The 21686-nt window shown below is 47.1% G+C and overlaps 1 protein-coding gene across 5 annotated transcripts in view; it reads right to left on the bottom strand.

Moving 5' to 3' along the window:
• Positions 1–5839: 5839 nt before the first annotated feature.
• The window catches only part of PRICKLE2 (prickle planar cell polarity protein 2), a 323432-nt gene continuing 307585 nt past the window's right edge, over positions 5840–21686 (bottom strand). For all 5 annotated transcript variants that reach the window (XM_027039169.2, XM_027039167.2, XM_027039168.2 and 2 more), the window contains one exon: positions 5840–8267. In XM_027039169.2, coding sequence (XP_026894970.2) covers positions 7393–8267 — 875 coding nt within the window. In that variant the 3' untranslated portion in view covers positions 5840–7392. The remainder of the gene's footprint in view (positions 8268–21686) is intronic.

Below are 21686 nucleotides of genomic sequence, written 5' to 3'. Positions count from 1 at the left end.
ATCCTAGAAGAGTACCTCTAGGGCAGGAAGTGGAATGTGTTCAGAGGTGAGGAAGTCCCAGCTCCTGTGGGTCACATGTGATCTCCCTGGGGTCACATGCATCTGTATTCTTGGTTCTGCTCTCTGCCTGAGCTTCTGCTCCTCCATCCTTCATCCTACCCTGATGCTTGTGGATCCTGGCTGCCCTCCCTATACATCCTCCCGGCTTCAGCCTGCACTGCCAACAGCCTCAGTCTCTCAGGATTCCTTAGTTTACATTTTGGAGAGAGGGAACCTGGTCCATTTTACTGGTTTGTGTTACATCACTTATAGATTGCTGGCTAGGTGCCACTCTCGACTCCAATCATTTTGGCTGTAGAGGAGGAAGAGGGGGGTTATATAGTGAAACCATGGCTCCCTGAGGGCCATGGTCCCCAGGAAGGTCTGTGAACAGAACAAGCACGGTAACTGTCATTTCCAACACAACTCGAGTCTTCATGCAGAGGCTCTCAGAAGGCCTTAGAAAGAAGTAAGTCTTGTCTGGAATGCCAAGTCCCCGTGGTTAGGGTGGGTGACAATATTTGTTATTTCAGATTTCATTCCTGGTGGCAAGTCGAGTTTGTAAGCTCCTTTACGGTAAAGTTTTGTTTGTATGTTGCTGTATCCCAAGCACCTAGCATAGTGTCCAGCGTTCAGCAGGTTCTCAATAAAGATTTGTTAAAAGAACATTATCACAGTTTTCCAGCAACTCCCAAATGTCATGGATCAGACACGGGAAAATCTGATTTACATACTGCTTTGGTCCTGGCTCCTAGACACTATGAATGCCACCCTAACCATAACATATTCGTGGACAGAATTCCCTAGATGACACATTTCCTTAAAAGCTAATACGGATATTTTGGAGTCACTTGTTTTCAACTCCTGCTAATAACTGACAACTAACCATGTGGCCTGGGTAGGAGTCGGTTTCTAGAATCCTCAAGGAACAGAGATGCTAAGAAAGCAAAACATTTAAACCGATGGTTCTTGGGGTGCGCTTGGGTGACTCGGTTGAGTGTCTCTTGATTTTGGCTGAGATCGCGATTTCACGGTTTGTGCGATCGAGCCCTGTGTTGGGCTTTGCGTCAAAATAAACAAACATTAAAAAAACAAAAACAAAAACAAAAACAAAAACTGGTGATTCTCAACCAGGAGTGATTTTGTCCCCAAGGGACGTTCAGCAATGTGTCGAGATATTTTTTTAATTGTGGTAAAATAAAGATACAATTCACCATTTCTAAGTGCAGAGTTTGGTAGTATGTTGTGCCAACAACGGCTAGATTTTTCCTCTTGAAAAACTGGAACTTTATACCCATTACATAACTTCCAGTTCTCCTCTCCTCTCAGCCCTTTGGAAACCCCCATTCTATTTTTCATCTCTACGAATCTACCCTTGGTGTCTCAGGTCACTGGAGTTAGGAATTATTGGCCTTTTTGTGACTGGTTCATTTCACTGCACAGGAGGTCCTCTAGGTTCATCTATGTTGTAGCATGGGACAGGATTTTCTTCTTTCTAAGACTGAATGACACGGCACGCTATATGTCTACACCACATCTCGTTCATCTGTTCGTCCACTGATGGACATGTGGGTCGCTTCCACCTTTTAGCTATTGTGGATAATGCCACTACGAGCTCAGGGGCGCTCCTATCCTTCTGAGGCCGTGCTTTTCATTCTCTTCAGTATCTGCCCATAAGTACAGTAGTTCGACGTTTAAATTAGTGAGAAACTGCTGTAGTGTTTTCCACAGAGGATACACCATCTTCTCACCCATGGTATACAAGGGTTCCAATTTCTTCGCATCCTCACCCACACCTATTTTTATCCTTTAGTTTTTTGACAGCAGCCATCATATGGGCGTGACGCACGGAGAGATTTTTGGTTGTCACAACTCGGAACAGAGGGCACCTACCACTAGCATCTAGACCATAGAAAGGTCAGCGATGTTGCCAACCTTCCTACAAGGCACAGGTCAGTCCTCCGCCACAAAGAACGAACTGCTTCTAACCGTCGATAGTGCTGAAGTTGAAAAATCCGATCCGCACTGTCAGGTTCATCCTCCATAGGAAATCTTACCTCCAGACATGTGCAGCCTCTGTCTTCTTTGTTGAGCCACTCAAAGGCAGAGATTTCAAAAAACCCGGAAAGGGAGGGAGGGCTGAGAAGAATGGCAACATTTCTTTTATTCAAATTTTATTGGAAGTTTACAAATGTATTACAGACATCAGTAAAACATATCCATTTTACAGGGCACGGATCTCAAGCAAAGTGTTCACAACAGTCTCTGGCAGAGCCCACACCAAAGGCCTGTTGCAGACCTTCTTAACAAATGCCTTGACATTCGACACACAACACGGAGTCTGGCCTGCCTCACCTTCTCAGACCCTCTGAGGTTTTGTTTATGCACTTGGAGTTAAAGCAGGAGATGGGCAACGCAATTCTGTACAGGAAAGAATGTGTTTGGGAGAAGGAAAAATGCCAAAGTCCTAATTTGCTAAGGAAAATGAAGGACTTGTAGACCTTAGAGCGTTAAGTCAGGGTCCACGATAGAACGAAAATGCATTGCGGAAACACATGAGTATCAACTAGAGAGGCTGGAGAACAGACCTTGCTAGTGGGTAACTCTCTCCAAAAAATTCTCAAAAGGCTGGTCAGTGTGACCTATTGAACATGAATGGCCAAGTGCCCAGTAGGGTGAAGGGATGTCTCTGAAAAGTCTCAGGATAGAGCAATTTTTTCTACCCTAAGTCACCAGCAATGTTTTCCTACGCTACGTGACTTCCCTCCCTCCTTTTTTTCATTTCCCTTGGGGAAAGCTAGTTTCGTCAGCAGGAAGTAAGCTTATAAAAGACTATAGCTCCCAAGAGTGACTCATGGCTTATGGCAGTCTCGTGTTGACTGGGCTACTATTATGAGAAAATGAAAAAGGAATCCAATCGTTTCTTGGTCCTAACCTTGACAACTGCTTCCAAGTGGTCAGACAAACCAGTTCGGGTGTCTGCTGAGGCCCCCAAGGGACCAAGCACTGGAGGCAAGGCAAAGCTCAAATTTCTACTTCCCCGGTACTTCCAGAGACGTACCTCAAAAGGTGGCAATCTGAAACCGCCTTCCAAATCAGGAGAGGAGGCTTAGCTGAGCCCTGCAGCCGGAAGGCTGTCCACAGGGCCCATTTCAAAGCCCTGAAGGTGCGAAACAGTTGCTAACAGCAACTCTTCTGGCCCGAAACGGTCAGATAACTGGTTTCATGTTCCACTTTTCCTTTGTCACAGATAGATCCTCCTTCTCAGGCGTTAGCATCTGGTTTCTGTTAGACAGAGATATGCAAAGAGCACTTCTCCTTGGAATTGAAATGCTTGTGTTATTTCTTGTTAGAAGGTGGGATTAGACAAAGAATGAGATGGCCTCTCTTATCTGACCTCTGCAAGAGGATGAACAGAAGGCTGCCTGTAATAATCGGCCAAGCACACGAGAATGGAAAAGGAGGCCATGGAGACTGGTCTTTGTTTTGCTTTAAGAAGTCAGCCTCCACTTTTAGCATCCACCGTGACTTATGAACGATGCTTCCTAAATGGCTGGTGTACCGTTTGGGGGCCAATGGCAAAAGATGGAAAGATACATAAAAACTGGTTCACAGATCAGCTGTGTTATCAAATAACCTCAGTTCTAGTCGACCGATCCTGGCTGGTTGGAGGGTCACAAAGATTTCTGAGGCTGTATCCACGCTCTCTGGGAAAGCACACAGGGGCACTTCGATGATACCTGCCCAGGCTGCAGGGACTACAGAGCCTGTGCCACCTAGATGTCATCACTGGCTGCACCTGAGCTCAGCAATGGCAAGTGGTATCCCAGAAGCAGAAAGCCACTGCAGGAGGGGAAGGAAATATAATTTGTTGCAGTGCAAGAAAATCCTACAGAATGTGAAAAGAAGATGAGAAGGAGCTGCCTTCTGGGCCCCTACTGGAAATGTTCACGGGGCTGGCTGAGAGCAGAAAAGAACGACTAGAGATGAGAAGGTAAATGTAGAAAGCAGGCATCGACCAACCAACGCTAGGAATTCTACCTGCCTTGAACCTGCGCATGACCAGGAAACATGGTTCTGATCTCCCTCACTTCGTTCACCTTCACGCTTGGTAGAGATCCCAGAAGTATATGACAGAAGGAAGGGGGGGGGGGTACCTGAATGCCACACTCGATGCCACCAGCCTGCCAAGAAACCTGTTCACAGTATCAAGGGTTGTATGTATTGGCAGGGCCATTCAGGAAACTGTCAATGGCTACTTCTTCCTGGGAAACAGCCAGGTCTGTTGCCAATGAATTGAGCAGCAATAAGAAATGAACTTAACTCCAAAGTTGTGGTTTTAACCAAAAGGCAAGAAGATCACTATGAAGAGAGGTAGAAAAACCAAACAAACCTAAGGCATTAGAGAAGAGAGGAAATTAGGAAAAGAGAGATTACTTTTCTAGAACAGTCTACTGAGGATAATATGATGATCTACGAAGAGGTGACTGCAAGTCCCACTCGCAGGCAAAACTTGACCGAGAAGAGCTCATGGTTATGTGGGAGGAATCCGGTAAGGACCCAAAGTTCTTGCCTCAGAAAAGAATGCATTGAGTGTTTGGGAACAGGATTCTGTGATGTTACGTTTAAGGTATCACGAAGAGGTGTAATTCCTAACACAGTGACATCCTGCTTTCCCCAGGGCACTCACTTGGAGGTCCCGTCATCTTTGTGACGATTTAACCGTCCTCGTGGGCATTCTCTGTGAGGTGCTTGGCTGCACGTGGGGTGGGGAGCAGGGATAGAAAACATGGAGGTGACCTTGTTTACACACAGTGTGGCCCTGAGGCCTGCCTCTCACTACATCTCAAGCTCGGACCAGTTCGGCTGCCGGACGCTCCCTGCACCGCTAGATCCGAAATCCCTTATTCCTCCCATCCCTTGTTGGGATATGGTTCCGTGTTGATTTCTGGCTACCATCTTCTTTCTGTGGATGGTGGCTAAAGCCTCATCTGGGGAAAGTAAGAGGTACTCTGAAAAGGATGGAGTTAGAAAGCAGCTTTTTTTTTTTTTTTTTACCAGGAGAATTTCTTTCATTGGATTCCAGGCTAGAGAGGACAGACGTTATTTTTCAGCTGTTGGCTACGTTAAGCGATCTACTTTTGTCTCTCTTTTCTTTTTCCAAAATGCCTTTTTATTCTCATCAACCAAGGAACTCAAAACTCCACATTGGACTCGCCCGATTTCTACCAGAAACCGGCCACTTCAGTAGCATGGTGCTGCACAGTATTTCTTAATCAGTTTTGCCAAGCAGTTTACAAACTTACTATACAAACGTAATAGAGTTAATTCTCCGGAGGCTTGGATAATTAATGAAGCATTTAGATAATGAAGATAGCATGCGGAAAACAGCCACAACCAACATTTGCATTGCTTTTTTAAAAAATCAGTGACAATGACAAATGTCATATTAATACCTGAAAAGCAAATTATTTGTATACATCCTGAATGGAGTGCCATTTCCACATCCTTTATAGCCTTCTATTCCCCAGACCCATTTGGGATGGTGTCTGAAAAGCCACTTTTCACATTCTCTCCATAAGAAAATACTAGAAAATATTAACTACTATACTGAAAAGAGACCACACTCACCTCACCATGGCAGATGGCCACTGAGATACGCCGTGTACTACATCCACAGTACATCTCACTAAAGGTGGGTCCTCCAATGGATTATTTCAACCGCCACAATCCATTAAAAGGAGGAGGAGAATGGAACAGAAAGCAAGCGCTTCATTTTGAACCGAAGCAAGGTAGGAAGTTTTTTGTTTTTTTTGTTTTTTTTGTTTTTTTTACTATAAACAACACAACCGCTAAATGTCTTCTTTAAGCAAACTCACTTTTGAGCCCATTTTCTGTCTGACCAACAGTCCCCAAAGTTCAAAATGGAAATCCCCTTCTCAACAATGGTTGGTTTGCAAGGCCATTACCCTGAAATCTCCTGAGCAGCTCCCTCTCCTGGGTAACCCAGACACTCTGGTTACGGGGTGGGTTAAACTGGACTCCTTCCACAAGCACTGTGGGGTTATTCAAGGTAGTGGTCACCGCTAGTCTACTTCCTTTCCAGAAGTTCTTTGCTCTGACCTTCCTTCATATTCCCCTTCAGTCTCTACCCTTGACCTGCTTTCTGCTTTGAAACTGCCTTGTTCCTTCTCCATGCATGGCATACAATCTGCGTGTGACCCCCCGTCACTCCCAGAGCCCCTCAGAACCCTTCTGCCCCTAAATGTCTAATGCCTAAGTTTGCACTGAGGACAACCGGTTGTCAGGCTAAGGCAGCTGTTCCGTCTGCCTTGGTAAAGGAAAGCAGATAATATAATCCAGGAAACATGAGCACCAGAAAATAATGCCACATTCAAAACAACGTCATGCGGACATCACACAACGGCACCACTCACGGGCACTTTCACTATCCCCAAGGGACAGGTCAACAGTGAGCAACTTCAGTGTTCCCAGCAGGGATGGCATTTCTCACGGGACTTGACTGACACTGGTTGGTTTCTCTAATTGGCAAAAGTTACGGTTGCAATTTTAATAAAAATTACTATCACTTTGTAGAGAATAAATTCTACCGAGGGTGGGAGCAGACCTAAGGATGTCTCTCCTGAAGATGGAATGGAGCATAGAATGCTTTGGGTGTAATAGTTAATTTTTTTTTTTCAGCCACAAAAAGCCAAATTGAATGAACTCCTTTGAAAAAGGTCTCACTGACATGTAACAAATTTGTATAGAAAAAAGAAAAAACAAAACAAAACGGTGGTCCTGGACCACCTCTGAATACTACTCAAAGACGACGCTGGGTATGCATGCAAGGCTTCACTGAGTCCTACGATATAGAAATTCCTTTGATATTACAAAATACAAAAATATTTTATCAGAACTCTCATTTACATTGCATTTACAATGGACATGTAAATAACTTAGTCTGGGGTCCTGGCTAATAAACAAATCACTTACTGGAAAAAGGGTCCTAAAAGTAAGAGAGAGCCAGAGAGGATATAAGCGAGCGGGAAACAACTTGCCATCTTGCGAAAGGCGACTCAACACAGACTGACGGGAAGGAGGTGACCAACTCTGGCCTCCACAGAGTCTATAGCGTTTCCAAAGTGAAATGTGCAAATAATATTCAACATGCCGAGAACTGCGACTACCTATTGAGTCAGTCTATGACCTTGCCTCCATCAACTGCCAGCGTTTCCCTCTTCTCCTCCAGCAACCACCCCCCCCAAAAGCGCTTTACATTTTAAAACAGTGCAAGTTTCTGACTTTACATTCTTAGCTCCCATCTTCCCCCATTCCCTGACCCCAATCGTATTAGGAAATGATACAGTTTTTGCTCTTTTGTCTTTTCCTGCTGTGCACCTGTCCCCTGCCCCCTAACGTGGAAGACTTGGGGAGGCCGTAAGAGCTGTATTTGTGCAACAGCTCGTCGCTCGTGACGTAGCGCAGGCGGGCGGGCTGGGGAATTGGTTCTCCTAGGAAATAGCCCTCGTTGTCAGACTCCGAAGAGGAAGAGCAGGTGGAACACCAATCATACTCGGTGAAGTAGGGTCCCCATCGCTCCCCAAAGGCATTCTGCAGAGCCAGGTCCGACACCGTTCTCGGGCACTGGCCGTACAGGTCCCGGCGGGAGCCTTGGCCCAGGCTCTCCTGGAAGCTCCGCTGGCGCATGAACTGGTCATAGTCCTCCCTGGCTCTGAGGGGGGGCCTTTCTTTTAACCGGGAGATGGCCTCGCGCTCGCTGGCCAGGTGCAGGGCGTTGTCGGAGCGAGAGCGCCGGGAACGCCTGGACCGGTGAGGTCGGAAGCGGCGACTGTCATCACGGGAGATACTTCTCCTCCGCGTGCGTTCGCTCATGGGCTGGATCCTCATGCCGTCCTGCCCTGGCAGCTTGCTGCCTGCCATCCCTCCATCGAAGTCAAAGCTCTGGTGCATCCTTCCGTGGGACTGCAGGTCTCTGTACCCGATGGGGTTGCCGAGCTGGTGGAGGTTTCCCTCCATCTCCTGGTACTGCTGGGCGGAGAGCAGGCTGCGGACGGACTCTGCGCTCCGGAACTGCATGGACGAGTTTAGAGTGCCCATGTTGCTCAGCTTCTCAGAGACATTCATTCCAGAGTCTTTGCTGAGGTCAGGCATGGAAAACCGGGACAGGTGCTCCTGGCGCTTGGCGCCACCATCTGCGGACAGGCCTGGCGGGACGGGGAGAGAGAAGAGAGGACCGTGGAGGTTAATACGAGCTGCGGTCGGGTTCATCTGAACCACCATCTACCCAGGATCGCTGCACACGGCTCTGCAGCTGTACACGGCACAAGAGCTCTCTTGGAAAGCGCGTGGGAGGGCTTTCCCCATTCCACGCTGGGGGGGGGGGGGCAGTGTCCACCCAGAGAGGGCACCTGGTTAAAAGGCATCCATAGAGATGCACTTTACTAGTTGCTAATTCCTACAAAGGCTCATCGGAGTTACTAAGAGTCCACTGTGCCTCTTACGCGTGATGCTTCCTGTGTTTAGAATTTCTGCAAAGGGCTTCAGATAACTCTTTGATCTAACGCTGTGCTGTAAGTATGGAGGACAGATATTCTGGACGCAGAAGGTTTCAGCTGCAGAGGCTGGGCCATGCCCAAGCAGTTCCTACCGACACGGAGCCTCGTATCTAGTCCCATGATACCAGACTGACTCACTTTCCTGTTGGCCTCCAGCAGCTTCCTCCCGCGCCCGCTGTCCCTAAGCCCCATATCTCAAATGTGTGGAACACTAAGTGACTCCCTGGGTGTACACAGAGGGATATTTACTCTCTCAGGCTGCTGCGGGAATGACTGTTCCCAGGGTTTTAAATGGGCCCCTAACGGCCAGAAGATGTGAGTGGGGCCCTGGGACACCCTTTCTTTCCCTGGGGAGGCACTTTTAAAACAACACCGTGACCCTAATGTTTGAGAAAACAGCGGGTACCCCCAGCAACGGCCCTGCAGTTCCTAAGTGCCGTCACTGGCACCACTGAAATAAAAACTGTTTTGCAGATAGCGGGAGATTCTTGACTTGAGTAACTTCCATCTTGCCCATCCTAAAGCAGCAGTCTCTAAAGAGACGCTTAAGAGCAGACCAGGTGGTAAAATCTCAGCATTTTCCACTCATTATCTGTTGGAAGATGAGCAGTTCTGCCATTGCTAGAAAACATGTCTCTGGATTGCAATGGCCCATTATGACGCCTGCCACTGATTATTCTTCCCTACCTGCCGGGACCAACAACTTCCATGTCCCCGACAAAACTAATGGTAAGAACACTTCGAAAAACTACTTAGCAATATCTATTGAAACTAAATACATACACACACACACACACACACACACACACACACACACACACGGATTATCAACAAAGCTGCTTTGAACATCTGTGTCCGTTTTTGTGTGTGTGTGGACTGCATGTTATTTCTGTTGAGTATACAGAGTGGAAATTATATGACTTTCCATTGCTTCTCCTCATTATAGACCTAATAGGAATCAGTGCACGGGTCCAAGAAAACGTAAAAGAGTGTATTCAGAGAATATTTTACAATAGCCTAGAACTAGAAACAACTCACATGTCAACTAATAGGAAAAGGGATAAATAAATTGTGCTAGTTTCTACCATTCTCCCTTAAAAGGAATCAGAACTCTGGAGGGATGGCTGGTTCTAGGACAGGAGAAGGGAAGGTATGAGCCTGGAACATCTTGTTATGCCAGAAAGGAAGTGTTACAAATGAAAAAGGATTTTTTGAAAATCACAAAAAAAATTTTTTTTAAGTTTATTTGAGAGAGGCAGAGATACGGGGCAGAGAGAATGGGACAGATAGGATCCCAAGCAGGCTCAGGGCTATCAGCACAGAGCCTGACGTGGGTCTTGAACTCACAAAACCGTGAGATCGTGACCTGAGCCAAAACCAACAGTCAGATGTGTAACCGAATGAGTCACCCAGGTACCCTGAAAACTGATGTAGGTTTGCCAGTAGGACACCAGGCACAACCTCAAGGGGCCCCCACTAGCCAAAGCTAAGCAATTTGAGCCTCAAATCATTGAAAACAGTAGTGATTCATAAACCACTGAAAAAAGAGGAAATCATGAGTCCATACCGGTAAGAGATAAACCCATCAGTAAATAGACGGGGGAGGAGAATAGGTTCTTGCCTGCAGTAGAATGCTGAGCAGAGCAGGAGTGCACACAGAAGGCGTGCTGCATTTGGAAGATCATCATTCCGTAACCATTATAGGTAATGATGGATTTCGTGCGAGAGTCAAGGCATGCGCAAGTTTGGGGGTAAAATTTAAAGGGGAGGCAGGATATTTGCATGGTGTTAAGTGTTTTTCCACGCACTTACTAACTGTAAGGGAAATTTTAGTAGCTACACAATGGAGAAATCACACAGCACTTTGACCAGGAGATCAAACTTGACCTCGCCGATGAGGGGCAGCTGGATACTGTGGGCCACCCAGTGTATGTCCTAAGAAGTCCACGTTATCACTCATGCAGTGTTCCAGCCAGGGAGACAGATCCTGAATGTATTCAGAAGGAAACGTCAGGGAAACTCCCAAAGGAGGAAAATTCTATTAAGAAAAAATGGGACTATATTCTTGAATCATTTTTTTTTTCAGTATCATGAAAGTGTGAAGGAATATTCGACACTAAAGAACACTAAGGAACCAGGGCAATGGTATAGAATACACGATCCTGGACCAGAACCTATTCTGTAGTGAGAACGTCATGAAGGATAACTGTGGAGAAACTGACGAAAATTGGGACACGGGCAATTAATAAGTATGCTAAATTTGCTGTGTTAATTTTGATAACAGTGATAATTATGGTAATGTTGGAGAAGATCCTTCCTCTTGGGAAATACACATGGAAGTATATGGTAGTAAATGGCCGAGGTGGATGCAGCTGCCTCTTGAATGGGTCAGAAACAAATTGCGTGTGTGTATGTGTGAACAAGAGAGAAGCAATGATAAAACGAATAGGGTAAATTGTTAGTCATAGGTGAATCTAAGTAAAGAGTACATTCTAGTTATCGTGTTTCATTTTTGCAACTTTTCAGTAAGTGTGAAATTATTGCTAAATAAAAAATCTCCTGGGGCGCCTGGGTGGTTGAGTTGGTTAAGGGTCTGACTTCGGCTCAGGTCATGATCTCGCTGTTTGTGAGTTCAAGCCCCGCGTCAGGCTCTGTGCTGACAGCTCAGAGCCTGGAGTCTGCTTCGAATCTGTGTCTCCCTCTCTCTCTGCCCCTCCCCCGCTTGTGCTCTTTCTCTCTTGAAAATAAATAAACGTTGAAAAAAATCCCCTGAAATTTGTGGCATATGATGCAATGGTTTTCTATGCCTGGGGAAGTTACTGGGGCTGGGGGGCGGGGGGTGGGTGGTATATGCTATTGGCGTCTAGTGGGCAGAGGCCGGAGAGATGTTGCTAAACATTCTACGATGCACACACAGGACAGTCCCCACAACAAAAATGATCCAGCTCCAGATGTCAGTAATGGCACAGCTGAGAAACCACGATAGATGGCATCCCCCACAACAGCGAGAATGAACGACTACACCCAGCCACAGGGATGAATGTCACATAGAGAATGCTGGCAGACAAAAAAGAGTACGTGCTGTGTGATTCCGTTTATATGAAGTTCAAGAACAGCCCGAGGCTGTCTATGGTGGCTGAGATCAGGACAGAGGGAAGGGACATAAAGGAAACATGGAGGGTGCTGGAGATGTTCTGTATCTACATCTGGGTGGTGGTTAAAAGGATACACACAGAAAAGTTCCTTGAGGTGTGGATTTAATATTTGGTCTGCTCTTAGGTAAGCCACGCCCCAATAAAATGGCATAAAAACAAAGCAGGGCTTGCATTAAGGAGCCAAATTTAAATGTTGGATATGCCTGTGGAGAAAATATTCTGCCAACCACCATACTTTCCAGTCATATATATTTTTTAATTCCATTACTGGGGTAACTGGCAGGGCAAGAGGGGATGAGTTCTTTAACTCCCGCTTTCCCCGCTGCTTATCTCTGACACACACATCATAAAAGCTGATTTACAACAGTGTAATCACTTCCAGAACTACCCCAACCTGAAGGCGGAGAGGACAGGACAGCAACCAAGGATGATGAATGGGTCGTCGGAGCAGATGAACTCCATGCAGTAGGGAAGGAAAAAAATTCTTCAAGAATCACCGGGAGAAACAAAAGCTACACACGTGTGGGCACAACGATCTTTGCTGGGCTTCCTCCTCAAGCCCTGTTATAGAATCAGGGTTGTTATCAACAAGCTAGCAAAGGACCACAAATCCCCAGACAAGCTGTTTTCCGGACCCTGACTTTTGTAAGTCTCCAAGTCAAGCATTTCTGAGAACATCCTGCATGGGAACAGATTCTTATTTCCATGAGGAGGGTGTAACGTGAAGGAGGGCAGTTTCAGCACCACTGGGAGGTGAGCTGGCCCTGTCGTGTTGTACTTCTGTGTCCTGGGCAATCTCAGGATACCCTTGACCACCCCGACCCTCCTCAGAAAAAAAGAATGCTCTGTCAAGTACAGGAGGCTCCCACTGTTCAACCCAGAGCCTAATGTCACTTATCCCAAACATAAACTATTCTCCCGGGGACATGTGAATGGGACTGGAAATGCTAGACGCCTGCTGTGGACATTATCAATACACTTACTGATTTATTAATAAAGTTTCTTATTGACTAACTCAGAGTTTGCTCCACGGTCTTCCTGCATGCAGGACATGAACAGAATGGCCAATGTTGTCCACAGATGAGCAACCATCATGTACCTGCCTCTGAACAGGGTGGCTCTGTGGTTCATTTCATTCTTGGCAAAATCCAGAGTCCTCAGGCAGCCCTCAAGGCCCTCTGGTCTCTCAAAGATCACCCACTAAACCCTCGTCCCAGCTTCCTTGGCGTCAGCTGTCCTTACACACGTACCAGAAAGCTCATCTCAGCCTCTTTTGGAAAACACTCCCCTCTGCACTGCTGACTTCCGCTGACCATAAAGGCCCTCCCACAAATGTCACCTCTTCAGAGGGAGCCGCCCTGATTGCTCTTTCTAAAGGAGCAGCTTGTCCCCCCAACAACCAGTCACTCCGCAGCCTTGACTTTCAAGGTTCCCACCCTGACTTGTTTTCTTAAGTTCTTTCATATGTTTGCGAGTTGAATGGGTGCCTCCTGGGAGCAGGCATCACGTCCCCCTATTCACTGGACTCCCCTAGAACTAGGAGTGAGCCTCCTTGCTGCTCAATCAATATTTGTGGAATTAAGGTCAACGAATCCTTATGCTGCCCGCCAGGAAAAGGTAGCTACCCTCTGACCTGGAGTGGGCCAGGACTTAACAACCAACTCTAATTCAGACGGGTGGGATGCCAGCCATCAGGACCAGAAACACACGGTCACACCTGTCAATCTCATTGTCTGCGATGCTTCATTTTGCAACCTACCATCTGTGGGGTTTCTCCAATTTTAAAGTTGAAGAACGTGTGGGTTATAATTAGCTCCTCGATCTGCACAAAATGTTTTGGGCTTATTAATCCCAGCTCCGGAGATGCGTTTAAATCACCAGCTTCCATGTCTCCAGGACTATCACAGATCACACTTCAACTTGAGAAACCGTCCTTTCCTCTCTCTGCGTGCTGAACTGGAGAGCCACTTCCTGGCTGGCAGCAGGGGGGCAACCTTTGAGCCTCTAGAGACACATCTCCAAAATGGGTATGACAACAGTATCTGAGTTTGGGAGTTGCAGTGACATAAGATGAGGAGAACAGTGCTTTTCCTCGTTAAGACTCATCACAACGGTAGTAGGTGTGTGCCATGTTTCTTTGATCTTCAACTTCTTGGCTAGTCTATAACCTCCAAGATGGCAGGAACAGACTCCTGTTTGTCAACCCTCATCTCACCACCTCATATTCTGGTACTTTATATGCTGGAAGAGAGTAGTAAGAAAGACCTCAAACTCCCCAAGTGAAAGGAAGCAGGCCCCAAGAATTTTATACTCAGCCACCTGCCAAGGTAGACAAATACTTGAAGGTGTGATCGTATGACTGAATGAGTCCTAGAATGATGACCCACACAGGCCACACGGCAGTGTTCACTGAAGATGGGCCACTGTTCAAAGAATCTGTGGCTCCCGACTGCAGTTGGAGACTGCTTCTCCACATAGATGAAATACAACTCTTTCTTCCGTTTGTGCAGCAGGAGACCCCGTGTCAGATCACTGCATATAGACCGAATCCACCCCAATGGAGGTCTAAAATGCTACTCTCTCCCGCTGCCAGAGACCCACCTTACTTTTCTTGCTGCCTGAGCCCTGATGTGTGCATGTGAATGCCTGCAAGCAAGGTGTGGTGTGGGAGGCAGAGACTGCTAACTAAATTCCCCAGGGAGCCCTTGGAGTCTGACCCCACATTTGATGGTAATCACAGAGGCCCAACACATTCTGGAGACCCTGGCTGAAGAAGCCTATCTGCCAGCATGAGGCATGGATGTTAAGGCATTCTCCTCTCCAAGTAATGCAGGATTTGTGAGGAGTGCTCCATGGCCTCAATTCAGCCTGGTCCCAGCGATCTGTGTGGCCGGGAGCCACACAAACACCCAGGGACTGCAGTTTTCTGTCGGCATGCATGGCCCTGGCCCCAACAAGGAGAGGTCCGTGTTGAATTTAGCCTGCGATTCTCTATGGTTTAAACCATCAACGCAAAGCTACGGCCAGGATGCTCTAAGCAATGCCAGCATTTCAGGCTGAGCAATATCCCCTCACTGCAAACATAAGGCCTCACAGAAGTCAGTGACAGCAAGAAAAATCGATACCTCCAAAGAATGCCCTGGGTCTGACGGAAGAGAAAGGCAATCTTTGCGGTGTTCGCGCTCTCCATTTACTCCGAGAGCAGAAGAGTGCTCAAGACCAGAGAAAAGACCACGCGGACTGCAAGGTAAGATTAGCCCTTTGGTACATCTTTCCGTTCCTTGTTTATTGCCCTTTCTAGTCCTATTCCTACCCCCCTCAAAGAAATTGGCATACAAAGACATCGCTGTTTCTGCCAACTTAAATAACGCATTTCATTTTACAGTTCTGTGCAATAAACGAAAGAGTAACTACTCACCTTAGCCCTATAGACATTTATGACTCGCACGTTCAGTAAGGTTTTCCCTATATGACTTTTTTTTGTCTTTCTGAAGCAGAGACATGAATCGGAATGGTTTAGAATAGGGGTTTGCAACCTAGAGCCCATGGGCCAAAGCCAGCTCACTGCATGTTTTTGTAAATAAAGTTTTATTGCAACACAGCTACACCTATTCATTTGCCTATTGTCTAGGGTTGCTTTCTCACTACAGTGGCAGGAGTGAGTAATTGTGACAGACTGTATGACCTACAAAGCCTAAAATATTTATTACCCGGTCCTTTCTAGAAAGAAGTTTGTCGCCTCTGGTTTAAAAGGCAAATGTGCTGTGAAGCTGTAGCAGGCCTAAGCATCCCCAAAGTCATGTGCTCTACATGGTCTATCAGAGCATGCAAAAAATGTCTTTGACATACACGTTGATTCAAGTGTGTGGGGGTAAGTTTGATCAGGTCCCTTGGGGTCCTTTTTCCAACTCAGTCAATTGATTTCATCAACACTCAGAATCTCAAATTGGCAACATCTGGAGAGAAGCTGTCATCCAGGCAGTGGAGTTTAACCACCACCAAATGTTCCTTAGTGACAGGGCACGGAATGTTCGAACAGAGTAGGCTGGGGAAAGCAGTGGGGCAGGAACGGAAAGAGAGGGAGAAGGAAAAGGAAAGGCAGGGAGAGATTATGAGCACACTCAAAATCCCTGGCTGCTAACAGCGGGACCTGGGACCAGCGGCCATGGCACCCTAACCAGACTGGCAGAATCCCAACCTGCATTTGCACCATGGCCACCCTGGTGATTCACATGCCCCTGAGAGTTAGGGCCCCACTGTGCCAGAGCTGTGGCCGAGTTTCAAGGACAATCTTCTCTGCAACGAAAGGTGCTTCTACCCTAGGAAACCCCACACCCTCAGAGACACTGATCCAGAGTCTCTCAACTTTGGTGCTATTTGCATCCTGGGCAGGAGAATTTTTTTTTCTTTTTCTGCCTGGGGGCTGTTGTGTGTTGTGTGATGCTTAGCACCATCCCTGCTTCTACTCACTAGATGCCAGCAACACCCCCCTCCAGTTGTGACAACTCACATCTCCAGACGTTGGCCAATGTCCCGCGGGGCTAAAACTGGCCCAGCTGAGAACCACTGCACAAACAAATCTGATGCTGGAGCTGCTGCTGACCACAGGCTAAGAAGCACTCTGTTCCTGGTCTTCCAGCGAAACTGGGTTAATCCTGCTCTACCCCAGCCCGCAAACATGAGCCTGAGCACCAGACACGGTGGACACGTTCTCTTTCCAGAGAAAGATCAGTGCGTTCCATGAGGTTGGGGGTGGTGTATCTCCCAAATCGGGGAACTACAAAGTTGTTTGCTCTCTAAACTCCCCTCCACAAACCCACTCCTGATAGTCTGTCTCTCCCGCGGTGGGCGTGAAGAGTTCCCTGTGGTTAAGGCCTTTGCTGTCTTCTTTTCCCTCCCCCATTTGAAGCCTTTGGAATCTCGAGCCCTTGATGCAGCTCTCTTACTTCCTTACTCTGGTCACCAGCCTGTCTAGTGGGTCCCAAGTGAGGAGGTGGTCATGAGTGCTTACAGTCACGTGTCTGCCATCTGCTCCTGTGGTTCCAGGAAAAGTGCTGGCAGACGAAAGACACAATTTCCTTCAGCAGCTGCTGCCGCGAGGGAGGCTGAGACGGGCTGGTGGGGAGAGACGCCCGCTTCTGACTTCACGCCTCCCCCGTGCCCGCCTGGATCCCCCTCGAGGGAAGGGCCATTTCCCCATCCCTGACCACTCGGGGAGACTGGCCCCAAATAAAGCACAGCTGCTTGACAACCAGCTGGTTACAAAGGCGGCCATGACCCATTCGGGTTTCCCCAACAACAGAGTCGGTGGTTTTTAGCAGCATTCATTCTAGAGACTTGCCTTTGAGCCAGAGTGGCTGAGAAGTGACAAGTGTCAACAATAGGACTAAAAAGTCGCTTTTCTTGCAGACCCAGGAGAGTTGAAAGGAAGAGCCTGGTCGAGATCAAAACTCTGATTCGACTGGAGGTCCCTTACCTTCTATCTGCGGAACTGCTCCTTAACTTCCCAATAAAGACCAACGTGTAAAAGGTAGTGAAGGGAGAGACCAGGAAGTGACATTTTTAGAAACATGTGGGGTCAATTTTAACTCCTTTTCAGCCCCGTGGGGGATTGTGGTTGTGTAGCCACAAAGCCCATCGCTAACTGAAAGGATGCGTAAAAAATTCAAACCAGGTGAAGATTGTTTGCCAGGGTTTGCTCTGGGCTCACACTGACCCCATGCTGCTTTCCAGAACCCATTTACCCAAGTCAACGGGCAGACCACACGGGAGTCTGTGCTCAGGAAACACTTGACTACACGGCCCAGAAGCTCAGTGGCTCCCCAGCGGTAGGGAGCAGACAGCCGGGGACTTGGAGACCCATCTGGTTTCTTCAAAGATTCTAGATGAAGTCCTAACACTGCCAGGCTCTATGAGCAAGGCCATTTCTGGTGACACCTCAAAGGGATATTACACTATAGAGGGAAGAGAGATAACTCAATCAGGAGGTCAGTACAGCCATTATAGAGAGTAATCACAGGAGGGAGGAAACACAATGCTCTGACAGGGCCAAAAGATTAGCTCTATCCAAACAGAGTGCTGAGAAAGACCCCTGTGATGGTGGTGATAGCTATCCTAACACCTAAAGGACCTACGGGCACCTGGGTGGCTCAGTCAGTTAAGACTCTGGCTTTGGCTCAGGTCATGATCTCACGGTTCGTGGGTTCGAGCACCACGTCGGGCTCTGTGCCGACAGCGTGGAGCCTGGAGCCTGCTTCGGATTCTGTGTCTCCCTCTTTTTCTGTCCCTCCCCCGCTCACGCTCTATCTCTGTCTCTCTCAAAAACGAACGGACGTTAAAAAAAAAAATGTTAAAGGTCTGAAGGAGACAGCCTCACCAATAGTGGGGAAAACGCTCCAGGGCAGATGGAACACTTCGTACCAGGATAAGTTCCTAGTACTCTACGAAGTGACAAAAGGGCAGTGTGGGAGCCCGAGAGAGGTTCTTCCAGGCCCCCTTGGCTTTGAAAGTATCCTTCCCGTGCCTGTAGGCAGCTTTAATAAAGCACCTGCGTGGCAGCACAGGGGAGTGGAGAGGAGCACTGGCTTTGAACTTCACCTTCCGGCTCTGTCTCCTAGAGCTACGCCTCCTCAGGCAAGACCCTGGCCTGCTTTGTGCCTCAATTCCCTCACCTGTAAAATGGGAGTAAGTAGACTCTAGCTCATTAGGATGACAGTGAATAATAAGTGGGTACTTAGTGCTGGTGTAGGGAGATCAGATGGAATGTTCTCATGGTCTTTCACCATTTATCTGTCACTTACAAAGTATTCTTAGGAATGTTGTCCTACATGAAACAGCTAGGCATGGATACGCAAGTTTTTCAAGTGTGTAACAGAGAGTTGGAAGGATTTGCTCAAGGTCACACAGCGGCCACTTGAGAACTATTACTTCCTACCTTTTATTTTTGTCAGTAGAAGGAGTACAAGGAATATGGCCACAAGGCTGTTATTGACTTGAGTGACAAGAGGCAAAGAGAGAAGTAAAGATACATCCATACATTTGAGCTCTGAACCAGTGGCCACAATTCAAAAAATCCTTTTCATTAATGGATAGTTTCCTATTGTATAAATAAGAATTACTGCTATCTGCAACAGCAAGGATGAATCTCATAAAGTGAAAGATGCCAGCCACAAAAGAATACAAACAGTAGGATTCCATTTATATCAAGTTAAAAACCACTGCAAGCGAACTGTTTGAAGTTAGGACAGTGCTTGCTTTGGAGATGAAGGAGGAGGAGAGAGTGGAAGGGGCAGGAGGGAGTTTCTGGGGTCCTGGTGGTGGACTTCTTGACCTGGGCAATGCTGGCAGGAGCATAATAATTCATTGAGCTGCAACTCATGATTCCTGCACTTTTCTGCTGGTTGCACATCCATAAAACGTTTATTAAAAACAACCACCAAGAGAGGTAAGAATGTACTCACGACAGTTTGCAAGGTGAATGTGCATAAAGCATCCCCCTCCTGGAACACTGGACTGGTAGGGCTGGGACACGGGCCCCAAACCAGCAGCTAATATGTTAGGCCCTGTTCGGTCCGAAGGGTTAAGTTTCTTTCTTTCCTTTTCAAGTTGGAATGCACAGGGGCCTTCGCCATCTGTGGTCTTAGCCCTGGGCACATTTACACATTTGTCATACCCGCCTGTCCACAAGCCTCTCTTACCTCTCCCAGCAGCGTCAGCCAACTTGATCAGAGGGGTAGAAGGTTGGATGAAAGTGGTTTGTGGATGTAAGGGCAGTACACAATGTGCTCTTCTAAGCTTGGGGAATCCTTGCTTCTCAAGAGCCTACTTACACACAGCTGAGGGTTGACAAAACGCTATTCTTGGCAAAAAAGTTTATGGTGTCACGTATGACAGAGCCAATTACCAGACTGACAGACGGGCAAAAACATAAACATCTACTCCGTGGTAGATGGAGTGTCTTTTTTTTTTTAATGTTTTTATTTATTTTTGAGACAGAGAGAGAGAGAGAGAGAGAGAGAGAGAGAGCGAGCGCGCATGAGCAGGGGAGGGGCAGAGAGAGAGGAAGACACAGAACCCGAAGCAGGCTCCAGGCTCTGAGCTGTCAGCACAGAGCCCGATGCGGAGCTCGAACTCACAAACCACGAGATCATGACCTGAGCTGACGTCGGACGCCTAACCGACTGAGCCACCCAGGCGCCCCTGGGGTGTCTTTTAAAAGGATGGGTGGGTAGCATGAAGAATTGATGAAAGGATAGGAAAGGAATGGAAAAATGGTTATATTAAAGCGTGCAAAATGGTGCATGTACAGAAACAGACATGATTTTGGGCTTTCATCAAGAGCTTATAAAATCAAGCTACAGAATACAGTTCTTGGGTAAGAATTAAGTTTTCAAGTCATCATTATCACTTCTATTATTCATTTACACTTAAGATACTCTTCATTGGTGCCTCCTTCTGTGTCTGGAGGGGAAGCCAGTGGGGTACCTGTAGGTGAAGAACTGAAAATAGAAAAAAAAAAAAAAAGAGGAGCAACTTGCCCAAGGTCAAGAATGATGGGGATAGGTGCAAAGGCAGGGACTGAATTAGTTCTCCAGACTTCCAAGAGGCAGCTTCTTCTCAAATTTGAGCAGGCATGCAAGTTACCTAGTTATCTTCTTAAAATGATGATTTGGGTCCACTACATTTGGGGTTAGACCCAAGACTCTGAATTTCTAACAACCCCCTAGGAGAGGCTGATGTTGTTGGTCTGCAGACCACACATGACACAGCAAAAGTCTGGGTGCTTTCTCCTTCATCATGAATTTGCAAGGGAAGCTTGGTTTCCCCGGTTTCTCACAACACATTCAGGAAGGTGTGGGTCACACACCAACCAGAGGGCTGTACGTGAGCATGTGATACCCCCAAATCTCTGGCCAGGGAACCAAAGAACTGTGAGGGCAAGTAAGGTCGTGCTCTACCCTGTTCCCTTCTTCTCCACTCAATGACATACATGAGGCTGCCACGAATCTATTTCCCTGCTTCTGACAAGAGCAGAGCCAGGATGGCGTTCTTGGAAAGCATAAAGACACTGAACCTGGCCATGCAAACTTCCCTTCCTGCTCTCGATCTGTGCCCTTCACCTGGCTTCCCGAGGCAACTTGGGCTTGGCTAGACTCATCCTTCACACAGATGGAATAAGCAGCTGCTAGCCCAGGAGGAGATGGGAATCCAGAGTCCTCCAAAGCCCTCAAATCCCTCTCCTCCTACCCTGCCAACCAATCGCACACATATCCCAGTCTGGGAATTAAGGAAGCTTTTCCAAAGGATCCTCTCTGGGTTATACAAAAAAACGATTCTGTAAGCAAGGAAGTCTGGCAACTTCTGAAGAACTTCTGAAAACATTTAGCTTAAATGCAGTGGAAATTATCATAAGGAAGATACTATGACAACAGAACCCCTTCCCCACCTGGCTACATCCCCACCCCCACTCAAAAGGACACATTCTGGGAAATGGTGGCTTAGCGCTAACTTCCTCTTTAAAATCCAAACATCTCTGCTTACAGTTTCTAACTCCATCACTGTAACAGCGCCGTGTGCAGTGGAAATTGAAGCCTAAGGCCAAAAGAAACGGATCCTGACTTTATTTAACAATTTTTTAATTTTCTTAATCATGGATTTTTACATGAATTTTGATTCTTAAAATGCAGCTGTGAAATACTGCTTATCTTGATTACTGAGTTTTTGGTACCCCTTTCAATTATGTGCCCACGGAGGGTGCCTCATTTGTTGCACCCTGGTCCTGGCCCAGGACCTTTTTACCTTATTCAAATCTTCAACTTCCTTTGTAAAATTCCAGGGATTGTACTTCCTCTTGTATTTCCTATAAACTGTGTTTACTAGGGTAGTGGAAAAAGTAATTGGCCCGGATACGAAA

Source organism: Acinonyx jubatus, chromosome A2, assembly GCF_027475565.1.
Source record: "Acinonyx jubatus isolate Ajub_Pintada_27869175 chromosome A2, VMU_Ajub_asm_v1.0, whole genome shotgun sequence".
Classification (NCBI taxonomy): domain Eukaryota; kingdom Metazoa; phylum Chordata; class Mammalia; order Carnivora; family Felidae; genus Acinonyx; species Acinonyx jubatus.
Note: the sequence above shows the minus strand (reverse complement) of the source record. Positions and strands in the feature narration are given on the sequence as shown.